Raw genomic sequence first — 12878 nt, forward strand, 5'->3', positions numbered from 1 at the left:
ACACATGCATGTATGAATATCCTATCTTTTCTTCTTCAAAACGATCAATCTAAAACAATTTAATTTTTTTTTGAAAGTAGGTCAAGGTCATGGGTAAAAAAAAAAATCATAGTGTATTTAGAATGGTCTTGAAGTAGAACTAGCAATTCTATTGAAGCAACCTGAATTTACCAGTTTAATTAACTGATAGTGAGTACATGTATTATCAACTTGTACATAAAATTTCTAGGTTTAAAGGCAGTAAAAATGCAATATTTTGCATATTATGATCGATGCCACATAACTATGTGGAGGCTGAGAATTGATTATCCAAATGTTCTCTGTAACAGACACATATTAACACACAAACATATACACAGTAGCAATGCTATATCCCCTTCACAACTAGTTGCATGTGGGGATAACAAAGGGCAAATTTAATTTTAAAAAATCCATATACCTGAATCTCTACACACAACCATCATCGGTTCCAGAAATATCATTGGATATACAGTAAAACTTGGTTAAAAAGGAGTCACAGAGACATATGACATATCCACGCTCTATCCATAATTCTTTATATCTGTATAAGGAATTCATTAAATTTATATAGCTGGGGATCCAAGATTACTTTGCTATGTCCATGAATTAGCAATATCCATGTTCATACTAGCACTAAAACAGTATGTACTGTAACCTGTTTTTCCGAGCTTGTTTTTGTCTTATTATAGTCTTTCCACAATATCCAAACAGGCTCAAGAAAACTCAAGGTATAAGTTATCAAGACAGGTTTACATTACAACTACACCAGGTTCAGAATTTACCATAATTCTAAGCTGTACTCAGCAAAGCCTTACCTGTGTACATTGCATAAACTTAGATTTAAACTTAGAAATGGGCCAATCACGTACAAGGCATGATTTGATGAAATCAGACTAGAATATAGAAGCAGTCTTTAGAAAGAATTTCTCATAAATTATTTTTATGAGGGGCATTTCAAAAGTTCTGAGAACTGTTTAATAAAAAATTAACCGTTTCACGGAGATTATTGAGTTTGATATCATTGGAAAGATCAGAAAAATATACACATCTTGTGACATAACTTTGTTATATTTATGACATAATAAATCCGAAAATGACGTCAGAATATAGAATGTTTAGCATACTGAAAAGTCGCGTTTTTATCCACATTAGACAATATTTTAAAAGTGCTGCCAAAGGCTTATTTGAAAAGATATTTCAAAGAAAATTATAATTTGCAAAGAAGAAGAGTAGTTCAAATGACATCAACGTCAATGACCTTGTGACCTTGACCTATATGCTAAAAATAATTTTTTTTCTGCAAACTTTAACCTTCGCAGTAACTTTTAAATCATAAAAGATAGAGACTTCATATTTGGTATGCATACACCACTGATTAAGCTCTTTTAAATGACACCATCGTCAATGACCTTGTGACCTTGTGACCTTGGCTGTGACCTATAAGCTAAAATATGTTTTTTTAAACTTTGTTGCCGCCGGGCACATAGTGTTTCACAAACACATCTTGTTATTTACATGATACGGCTGGATTTTCAGTCTTTTATGTAGCTCTCTATTGTATGAAATAAAACATGTTCTGTAAAATACTGATCGAAATATGTTAATGCAGTTTTCAACATATATATTTTGTAGGGATGTAAAGATATAAATTTTCCTTAGTCGAACATTCGATTGCATTATTGGAATGATAGTCAACTATTCGAAGCATTTTTTTTATAGCACGGTATTTTTGAAAGCTTATTAAGTAAAATATACTGGAAAATGGGAATTGTAAACACACACTATTGACACATTTTGTTAGATACTGTTTGTTCAATTAATGATTGCCCAAACTATCAAAATGCCTTTAATGTAAGATTATTGTTTTGATAATAATCGAAGTTTAAAAAACTGCATGGCTATGCAAATATTGTGTGTTCCTAGGATTTGAAATTCCTAGAGGTTATAAATATAATTGGTACAATTCAATTAATTAATTTTCAAAGTCCAGTATAATGCTGCATAATTGACAACAAAAACAAAAAAGTCAGTGATTGAGAAATAATTATCGCGGTATGTAATTACTGTTTTTTTTTCATAAGTACAATTTGGAAAAATATTTATATACTGCGAGTCTGCGACTCTGAGCTCTTATTCATCTGAGGATGTACGCTATGAGAAGAAGGACCCTTTTTCAATTTTGAGATGAGAATTTCATTATCATCTCCTTTACTTGCATTTATTTAATATTCAAATGTCGTTTTATTATTCGATCGTCGGTCCATTTGTCTGATAGTCGAATAGTCGACTATTTGTTGACATCCCTAATATTTTGAGTAACAGGACTTTTACCGTTTACAAATAAAATGTACAAAAGTCTTCCCCCTGACTTGTTTCTGTGCGTAATTTTTCATATTAATTCAAGTTCGGCGCCCCCAAACTCACTACTGCTTTTGACTTTTGACTCCAAAAAAGGGTTACAAGTTACACAGACATGTAAAATCTTGTTTAATTTCCATGAATTAAAATTTTCGAACATGTGTAGGTACGGTGGGGTTACAACTGCGTCCCGCCATTTTGGATTTTATGAGAAAATATGGGGCACACTAAACTTAACTTCTCTTGAGCCTTCATCGATCCCACAAATCTGGTTTAAACACCTGACGAATTGATGCCATCAAATTTTGTAACATGATCGCCTATTTTTCTTTCATTGTCAAATTTGTCTTTTTCTCACAGTTAGATCTTTTTTACGCAACATTTCAGAACGAGATCTCCGAAATAGAACACCATATGATAGATTGTAGTCATGTAAACATTCCACCAACTTGCATTTGCGTCCGTTAACTTGCTCCTAAGTAATGAGAAAAAACTCTTTAAAATTTTAATTTGCTCAAATTGTGTTTTTTGTTACATCATTTTTATGGCCAGTATCCCAAACATGCGAAAGTCTGACGTCATTTTCGGATTTAATACATCATGAAAATTAAAGTGACATCACTATATGTGTATATTTTTCTGAACTTTCCAATGATATCAAACTCAATAATTTCCGGAAAACGGTTAATTTTTTATGAAACAGTTGTCAGAACTTTTGAAATGCCCCTCGTATAATTAAGAATGGTGACATCATATTTCAATAATTGATCAACTTACAAAAGAATTAGTCTACCTGTTTGAAAACCCATTCCTTTATGTTTAGTATCCTGATGATGTGGTTGTTTGTGTCAGCAATGTAGGCCACTCCCTTAGTCATGTCCACACACACACCACCTGGTTCATTCAGCTTTACATCCTTATCCTCACTCCATATGGTAGTACACAGTTTCTTACTGATGTCAACAAGCTTTAACTACATAAAAGAGAAAACAGTTCAACTTCAGGCCTATTAAAATTTAATTTTAGAATCTTGTCCCTATGTATGTGATAGTTTTTCTACCCAAACACTGTACAGAACCCTTAAACCAGAAATCTCTGTCGTGACTGTAGCTCTACTGGTTTGTATTTATAACTAGAACTGTCCAAAAGGGACAAAAAAAACCACTGGATTTTCAGAGAAGGTGCCAAATTACATTTTATAACATTTTATGGATCTAAGAGGTGTTCCCAAATTCTTTTATACACATTTAGAGTGAAAAAATAATTGCTCATTATATTTTTTTAATAAATGAAACTAAGGTGCAACATAATAAAATATCAATACATGTAGTTATAGGTTGTAATTGCATTTTTGTTTAATACATTGAAAAAATAAATTGCAACCATCTGTCATCTTTGTGAGACATGACACACTGCAAATTAAATGATTGTTGGAAAAAAATCAAATCATACAAACAACTAGAGCCGAGCTCGTTGCAAAGCAATGAATAGGTCTTCCGTTGGAGCTACATACAAGAAGATGTAACCTTGAGTCTAAGTCAAAAGCCACATTCTAAAGTTATACAAGTCAAAAAACCTTGTAAGAGAAGCAACTTACAATGTTTAGCTAAGAAAAAGACTGTAAAGGAATATATGTGACCTTGAACTTTCCAAGTGACCTTGAACTTTTCAAATGACCTTGCACTAAGCAATGACTGACTCTTGATATAACAAGAGACCCATGGGCCACATCACTCACCTGAGCACTGTGGCCAGAAAAAAAGCAGAAATTAGTTAATTATTGAAAAGTTTAAACCAACAAGCTAATTCAGAGAATTCGTGTCCCCCGCTTAGGGAAAAAGTCGGATCCCCCTGACTGAATTTGTAGAATTATTATATGTATACATGTATACTGAAGCAAATAAAATACATGTATGTCAATATGCATATAAAGCTTATTCTTTATTATGTGTATAGAAGATTCTTTTTATATGGAATATTTATCACACTGTAATGATGATTTTATAACCTCATAAATTTTTCATTTCACATGCTGAATACTATCATTTAATAAAAAAAAGAAGAAAAGTATTTAAAAAAAAAAAAGAAAAAAAAAGACAAGTTCGACTGGGATTCGATCCCGGGACCTTTCGCATGTGAAGCGAGTGACATGACCACTGGACCACGGAATCGCTCTTGCCGGTATCAAGTATATGCAGGACAAAAGTCACATACATGTATATATTCATGTTCGGTATTCTCAAAATTTTACACAATCCATGGTGTTTGATTTATTTAGCCATTATTAAACAGTTCTATAGATTAAGAACATAAAGTCCGCCGAGAACCTGACGCAATAACTCTCCTCATGCCCCTGCGCTAAAAATAGCGACATGTAATACTATAAATACTAATACTTTTCCTAGGGAGTTTTGGTATAAAATTACATTGCATAAGCTCAAAATTTTCTTGAAATATCGCCCGGAAATGATAGTGTTTGTATAAATTTACGACCTTGAACTTTGACCTTTTCACCTAATCAATAGGGGTCTTCATTAGGCCACAGGGAGTTGTTATGTAAAATTTCATTGCAATAGCTCAAATGGTTCTAGAGATATCGTGTGGAAACGAAAGTGTTTTAACAGACAGAATTTGCTTATTTATGACCTTGACCTTTGACCTTTTGACCTCAAAATCAATAGGGGTCTTCTTTAGTCCATAGGGAGTTGCTATGCTAAATTTTGCAAAAGCTCAAAGGGTTCTCGAGATATCATGTGGAAACGAAAGCGTTACAGACATACAGAAAGACGGACGGACGGACCCCCGGGGGTCATGATTTGAACAATTTGAATCTACACTACCTGAAGATGCTTCCATATAAATATGACCAATCATGGCTTTGTTATTCTTGAGAAGAAGATTTTTGAAGAATTTTCCTATATATTTCTATGTAAATCTTTGGTTGGCAATTGTGGCCCCGCCCTACCCCCGGGGGGTCATGATTTGAACAAATTTAAATCTACAGTACCGGAGGATGCTTCCATATAAATATGAGCAATCATGGCTTTGTTATTCTTGAGAAGAAGATTTTTAAAGAATTTTCCTATATATTTTTATGTAAAACTTTGGTCGGCCATTGTGGCCCCGCCCTTAACCCCCGGGGGTCATGATTTGAACAAACTTGAATCTATACTACCTGAGGATGCTTCCATATAAATATGACCAATCATTGCTTTGTTATTCTTGAGAAGAAGATTTTTGAAGAATTTTCTTATATATTTCTATGTAAAACTTTGGTTGGCCATTGTGGCCCCGCCCAACCCCTGGGGGTCACGATTTGAACAAACTTAAATCTACACTACTGGAGGATGCTTCCATATAAATATGAGCAATCATGGCTTTGTTATTCTTGAGAAGAAGATTCTTAAAGAATTTTCCTATACACAATGTATTTCTATGTAAAACTTTGGTCGGCCATTGTGGCCCCGCCCTACCCCCGGGGTTCATGATTTGATCAAACTTGAATCTACACTACCTGAGGATGCTTTCATATAAATATGAGCAATCAAGGCTTTGTTATTCTTGAGTAGAAGAATTTTAAAGAATTTTCCTAATAAAGAATATATTTCTATGTAAAACTTTGGTTGGCCATTGTGGCCTCACCCAACCCCCGGAAGTCATGATTTGAACAAACTTCAATCTACACTACCTGAGAATGCTTCCATATAAATATGAGCAATCATTGCTTGGTTATTCTTGAGAAGAAGATTTTTAAAGAATTTTCCTATATATTTCTATGTTAAACTTTGGTCGGCCATTGTGGCCCACCCTACCCCCGGGGGTCATAATTTGAACAAACTTGAATCTACACTACCTGAGGATGCTTCCATATAAATATATGTATGAGCAATAATGGCTTTGTTATTCTTGAGAAGATTTTTAACAAATTTTCCCATATATTTCTATGTAGAACTTTGGACAGCCATTGTGGCCCAACTCAACCCCCGGGGGTCATGATTTGAACAAACTTAAATCTACACTACCTGAGGATGATTCCATATAAATATGAGCAATCAAGGCTTAGTTATTCTTGAGAAGAAGATGCTTAAAGAATTTTCCTATGTATTTCTATGTTAAACTTTGGTCGGCCATTGTGGCCCACCCTACCCCCAAGGGTCATGATTTGAACAAACTTGAATCTACACTACCTGAGGATGCTTCCATATAAATACATGTATGAGCAATAATGGCTTTGTTATTCTTGAGAAGATTTTTAACGAATTTTCCCATATATTTCTATGTAGAACTTTGGTCAGCCATTGTGGCCAAACTCAACCCCCGGGGGTCATGATTTGAACAAACTTAAATCTACACTACCTGAGGATGATTCCATATAAATATGAGCAATCATGGCTTTGTTATTCTTGAGAAGAAGATTTTTAAAGAATTTTCCTATATATTTCTATGTAGAACTTTGGTCGGCCATTGTGGCCCGCCCTACCCCCGGGTGTCATGATTTGAACAAATTTAAATCTACACTACCTGAGGATGCTTCCATATAAATATGAGCAATAATAGCATTGTTATTCTTGAGAAGATTTTTAACGAATTTTCCTATATATTTCTATGTAGAACTTTGGCCAGCCATTCCCTTACAGAAAAAACTAATAGAAACTTATAAGTGTTTTATAATCCACTTATTAGCAATTTATAAGTCACTTATAAATTTTGAAATTTACTTATAAGTGTACTATTAGTCAAAGTAAGTATAAGTGAGGAACGGATTTCGTTAATACTTCACTTATAATTAAAGATGAGCTACATATCAGTGAATATTTCACTTATACCTCACTTATAAGTGAAGATCAGTATGGTATGAGCAAGTATAAGTGTGGACTTAGAATTTTTACCCTATTCTAGACTTCTCTCAAGAAGTACTATGGGTATTCAAGGTAGCCAATCAGAAAGTTTGTCTCTACAGAGATCAGCAACAAGAATTTGAAACCAAGTTTGTGTCTGTGAAAGGATGTTGGACATTTTAGATTTATTTTGAGTATGCCTTCACATCAGGTAGAGCAAGTAGGTGCTATTTACATCATCTCTCTATTTTAACTTCCTTTGCCTGAAATTTTGAATCAATTGACTCAGTTGCTTTCAGATTTCATAAATTTGAAGAAGCCTCAAGGTCATTAAATCTTGTTGCCTTTTTGTTCAAAATTCTTGTTTGTAAACTGAATTAATATGTTAAGTTTGCATCATCAAAGAAATGTCATATGAAAGGGATTTTTTTCATAAAATTTTTACTTTATTATTTCATCTAAAGTGCAGATACATATGTACATATGTACATGTAAAACATAGCTCTGAACATATCATGCAATCCCTGCATGGTTGGAAGTTCTGTTCTAAATTAAGATCTTACAGGTATAGTGTTGTACTTCACTTATAAGTGACTTATAGATGACTCATACTTAATAAAGTATGAAGGGTTAATGCTTAACTTATAAGTCACTTATAAGTAACTATACCTGCATAAAGCATAAGTGGCTAATACTGGCTTATAAGTCACTTATAGGTGAAGCAGCTCATTTGCATATAAAATCCTAATCAGTAACTTATTAGTCACTTATAAGTTAAATGTATCAGTGAAGTGTAAGTCCAGAATAAACAACTTATAAGTAAAAGAATAAATCACTTATAAGTCACTTATCAGAAATTTCTGTAAGGGTTGTGGACCCACCAAACCCCCAGGGGTCATGATTTAAACAAACTTAAATCTACACTACCTGAGGATGATTCCATATAAATATGAGCAATCAAGGCTTTGTTATTCTTGAGAAGATTTTTAACGAATTTTCCTATATATTTCTATGTAGAACTTTGGTCAGCCATTGTGGTCCCACCCAACCCCCCGGGGTCATGATTTGAACAAACTTAAATCTACACTACCTGAGGATGATTCCATATAAATATGAGCAATCAAGGCTTTGTTATTCTTGAAAAGAATATTTTTAAAGAATTTTCCTATATATTTCTATGTAGAACTTTGGTCGGCCATTGTGGCCCCACCCTACCCCCCGGGGTCATGATTTGAACAAACTTAAATCTACACTACCTGAGGATGATTCCATATAAATATGAGCATAATGGCTTTGTTATTCTTGAGAAGATTTTTAAAGAATTTTCCTATAACTTTGGTTAGCCATTGTGGCCCCACCCAACCCCCGGGGGTCATGATTTGAACAAACTTAAATCTACACTACCTGAGGATGATTCCATATAAATATGAGCAATCAAGGCTTTGTTATTCTTGAGAAGAAGATTTTTAAAGAATTTTCCTATATATTTCTATGTAAAACCTTGGTCGGCCATTGTGGCCCACCCTACCCCCGGGGGTCATGATTTGAACAAACTTAAATCTACACTACCTGAGGATGATTCCACATGAGTTTCATCTTTCCTGGCCCAGTGGTTCTTGAGAAGAAGATTTTTTAAAAATGCCATTAAATTTTTACTAATTCATAATTATCTCCCCTTGGAAGAGGGCGTGGCCCTTCATTTGAACAAACTTGAGTCCCCTTCACCTAAGGATACTTTGTGCCAAGTTTGGTTGAAATTGGCCCAGTAGTTCTGGAGAAGAAGATGAAAATGTGAAAAGTTTACAGACAGATGCACAGACTGACAGACAGACGGACAGACAGACGGACGCCGGACAAAATGTGAGCAGAAAAGCTCACTTGAGCTTTCAGCTCAGGTGAGCTAAAAATATAATCCATGTGTTACCGACTGGAAAATTTCACACATTTTATTTAGTCTTTTAGTCCATACATCCAACCAAAAACATCTTATCCTTGGTGACCTTGAACTTGAGTCAAGGTCATGTCCCACCCTGCATTATATCAGCAATGTTTCACTAGTAGAAATACGGTAGCGAATTTACAGTTTCTTTGTCACTAACCTTGACTCGTCCAAATGACTGGATATGTTCAGCCATGTTTTTTCTGACCATATATCGAGGCGAAATAATTCATTGGGTTCAACACAATGTGATTTAACTAGAAATATGTCTATTATAGGACATGAATGCCCCGCCTAGTGTATATTATAGTAATGCACAATAAAATCTGTATTAGAGTATGATGTTTGTTGAGAATATATCTTGAATAGTTTCTTAAAAATTGAAATCTTAAAAAATGAATATAGATGATAAATTCCCATCAAATAATGTATAATGCATAAGCTTACATAAAAATATCTCAATTATAAATGGTTTGAATTCTTCAATACTGATCAAAACGCAAAATAAAGACTACTGACATCAAGGTCACAGGAAAGTGCAAGGTCAAAAGTGTTTGATATAATTGAAAAGTTCTTATTTATATGTATTAGCATACTCAAGTTTGATAAAAATATCTTGAATGGATTCTTCAAAACTGAGTGTTGCCCTTGTGGCACAGTGATTAGAGTGTCTGCTCTAGACTGAAGTTTTGATAGCTCTCATAAGTGTGTATCTGCATATGAAATTGGATAAAATATAAATGCTAAACACTAATTTAAAAAGAATGAGGTCAAGGTCAAAAGAAAGGTCAAGGTCAAAAATGGTGATGCAGTCGAATACCTCTCATCAGTATGCATCAACATGTGAAGTTCGATAACACTATTTTGAATGGTATGTTTAAAACTGAGCTAAACACTAATATAAAAAAAACGAGGTATATAAAGTCAAGTAAAAAAAAATGTTATCGATAATGCAGTTACATAACTCTCATTAATTTTTATCAGTATATGAAGTTTGATAAAAATATCTTGGATAGTTTGTTTGAAACTGGGCTCTAAACTGGCTCAGTGATTCTTGAGAAGAAGTCGAAAATGTGAAAAGTTTACAGACAGACAGACGGACGGACAACAGACAAAATGTGATTAGAAAAGTTCACTTGAGCCTTTGGCTCAGGTGAGCTAAAAATAGGTTGTGACTTTCTCTCGGAATTCAACACCAGCCCTAATCTATATGTATACATGCATGTACAAAAACAAATCAACCAACTGACATTCTCGGCTCAGAATGAAGACATTGTATTCATTTTAAGGGGGGGGGGGGGCAACTTATAGTGACGAGAGGAAATCTAACCACCTGTCGGTCAATGAAACAAGAAAGATTATTTTGGAATGTTTTTATACAACTGTGTGGTTTTCTTAGAATTAAATTAGTATAATTGAAGTATTTCAATAATTCTCTTATGGACGTCATGATATATTTGAAAGGCTGTTTAATAACTGTTTGGATATAGTGTCGTTTAAGGTCCAACGCCTTTCTTTGAACATTACTGAAGGTTCTACTGATCTTTTTTCTGTAAAGTCTAAATTCATGGGAGAAGGAAAAAACCGTATGCGGATCGTTCAAATACAATTAATGCAATTGTGTTTTTCATCTACACAGACACGTTTTTTTCTTCTGGTTTTCCTTTTTTGTGAATTGCCGTTTGCTTTGTTTACAAGCTTGTGTTCATACCGTTGTTCATACACGCTACAATGTGAGAAGAGAAAACAAGATGTCCTAAAGCAATTTATTTCAAATTATGAAAACACTCAATGATGATGAAAACAATTAAGGTGAAAGTATTTACTGACACCCTAATATCTACATTTGATGTCACCAACATTAACAATGACTGACCAGAAGGACATTTATAATGCATCGTAATCGTTCATCTTCGCTAGCCAAGGGTTTCTGATACGCTACTCTCCTCATGAACCCTTGGCATACGGTGAAGTCAAAAGACGGGATTGTTTTCCGCAAGCCAAGGGTTTTCGGATATAAAACACTCCCCACTTTGTGGGGAGTATTATTTACCGAAAACCCTTGGCTTGCGAAGATGACGGTGAAGTCAAAAGACGGGATTGTTTTCCTTCACGTGATCTCGAATCTATCAGGTATGCACAGATTGCGTCATCGACAGATATAAAGACACGTGTTTAAAAAAAATTAAATCAAAGTTTTTTCAAGAATAATTATTAAGAAGCAATAATTGAGTTATGTTTATTTATTATTTATAGTACAAATCTGAAGCTTCAATATAGATATTTAGAACATATTGGATGACACCATAGCTATTCAAGGAATTGCATGTTATCTTACGGAACGTTGTTTTACTTGCGTTTTTCATTTTCGAGATTAAAGAGTCAAGAATTATCCCGAACGCATATATCGTAATTTACAAAAAACAATTGCTGATTGGTCGACCGGGTGTACTGAATCCCAATCAGAACTCGAGAAAAAACACCCAATTTCTATCAACACTGTATGCCAAGGGTTCATGAGGAGAGTAGCGTATCAGAAACCCTTGGCTAGCGAAGATGCGTTATCGTTATACAACCTAATATCAGAGCGAATCGATAATTCAAGTGCCTAGAAAAATACACAGGAATTCAATAATTAAGGAAAGAATTTGATATTTTACTGTAGAGATAATGATAAACAGGCATAAACGAATTTTCTATTTTTTTTTTAAATTGTATTCTGAAAGCTCTGAATGTATATATTTTGGCCGCTCTTCTATGTAAAAGTGCATACATGTATATAATTATACTTACATTGTACATGCACAAGCATGTAATATCGTGCAGTTGAGATATTCTGTTTATTCGTCGAAATAGTATATCATTCTGTATAATAACATTTTAAGTTAAGTAGCAAAAAACTGCCAAACTCAAAAGTGCTTACTTTAATGTTAGAATTTTTCCCTTGAATTAGAAACGTCACCTCCACTTACAATTATCATGCATGCGTACATGTAGTTTAAGATTCATAAAACAATTACCACTTCAATAAATACAGAAAAAAAATGTTGCAAACCTAGCTTAGCTAGTGTTTATTCGGCTATCAAAAAGCATAAAAATGAATAAATGCACAAGCGATTACGATTGATTAAAACAAGGTGAAATAGAGTCGGCATGATTTCAAACCCAATTTTCCATTTGTAACGATCGGAGTACACAATGGATTTTCACACTGACGTGCCCGCTGCTCTCTGTGGCCACTTGCTTGTAAATGAGGACTGGGCTACAAAATTTTAGGCACAAAACGACAGAGCTGGATGTAAAGTGTTTGCTATACAATGTATTACAAATATGTGAATAATAGTGTACATGGTATTTTAACGTTTTTTATGTTCAATGTTTATTTAATATTAAAAAAAATAATAAATGGAGAAACAAGAGTGACTGTAAAAATAAAACATACAAATAGTATATTACCTATCACAAGACGTCCATCACTAATTATAATTATTTGCCGAAGCCCCTTTTTAATTACAAATGAAATGAAATACATTAAGGCCAATCCAAGTTTTTTCTATGTTTAGCGTCCGCGTGCGCCTTGGTTTTTGACACCCCATATGAGAAAAAAACACACTACAACAGGAGTCCTGAAATTGATAAATTTAATCGAAATTTTTGAATTTTGTAAATTAATAATTCTGTACAGTAAGTTCTATTGGGTGTATTTTAAGCATTTAATCCGT

At 33.8% G+C, this 12878-nt stretch overlaps 1 protein-coding gene across 1 annotated transcript in view; it reads right to left on the minus strand.

Moving 5' to 3' along the window:
• Positions 1-12878, minus strand: part of LOC134260390 (NHL repeat-containing protein 2-like) — a 75663-nt gene that overhangs the window by 18657 nt on the left and 44128 nt on the right. The window contains exon 4 of the mRNA XM_062742954.1: positions 3173-3352. Coding sequence (XP_062598938.1) covers positions 3173-3352 — 180 coding nt within the window. The remainder of the gene's footprint in view (positions 1-3172; positions 3353-12878) is intronic.

The sequence above is a fragment of the Saccostrea cucullata genome, unplaced genomic scaffold, assembly GCF_032062105.1.
Source record: "Saccostrea cucullata isolate Sc308-1 unplaced genomic scaffold, CSIRO_AGI_Scuc_v1 ctg1366, whole genome shotgun sequence".
NCBI lineage: Eukaryota > Metazoa > Mollusca > Bivalvia > Ostreida > Ostreidae > Saccostrea > Saccostrea cuccullata.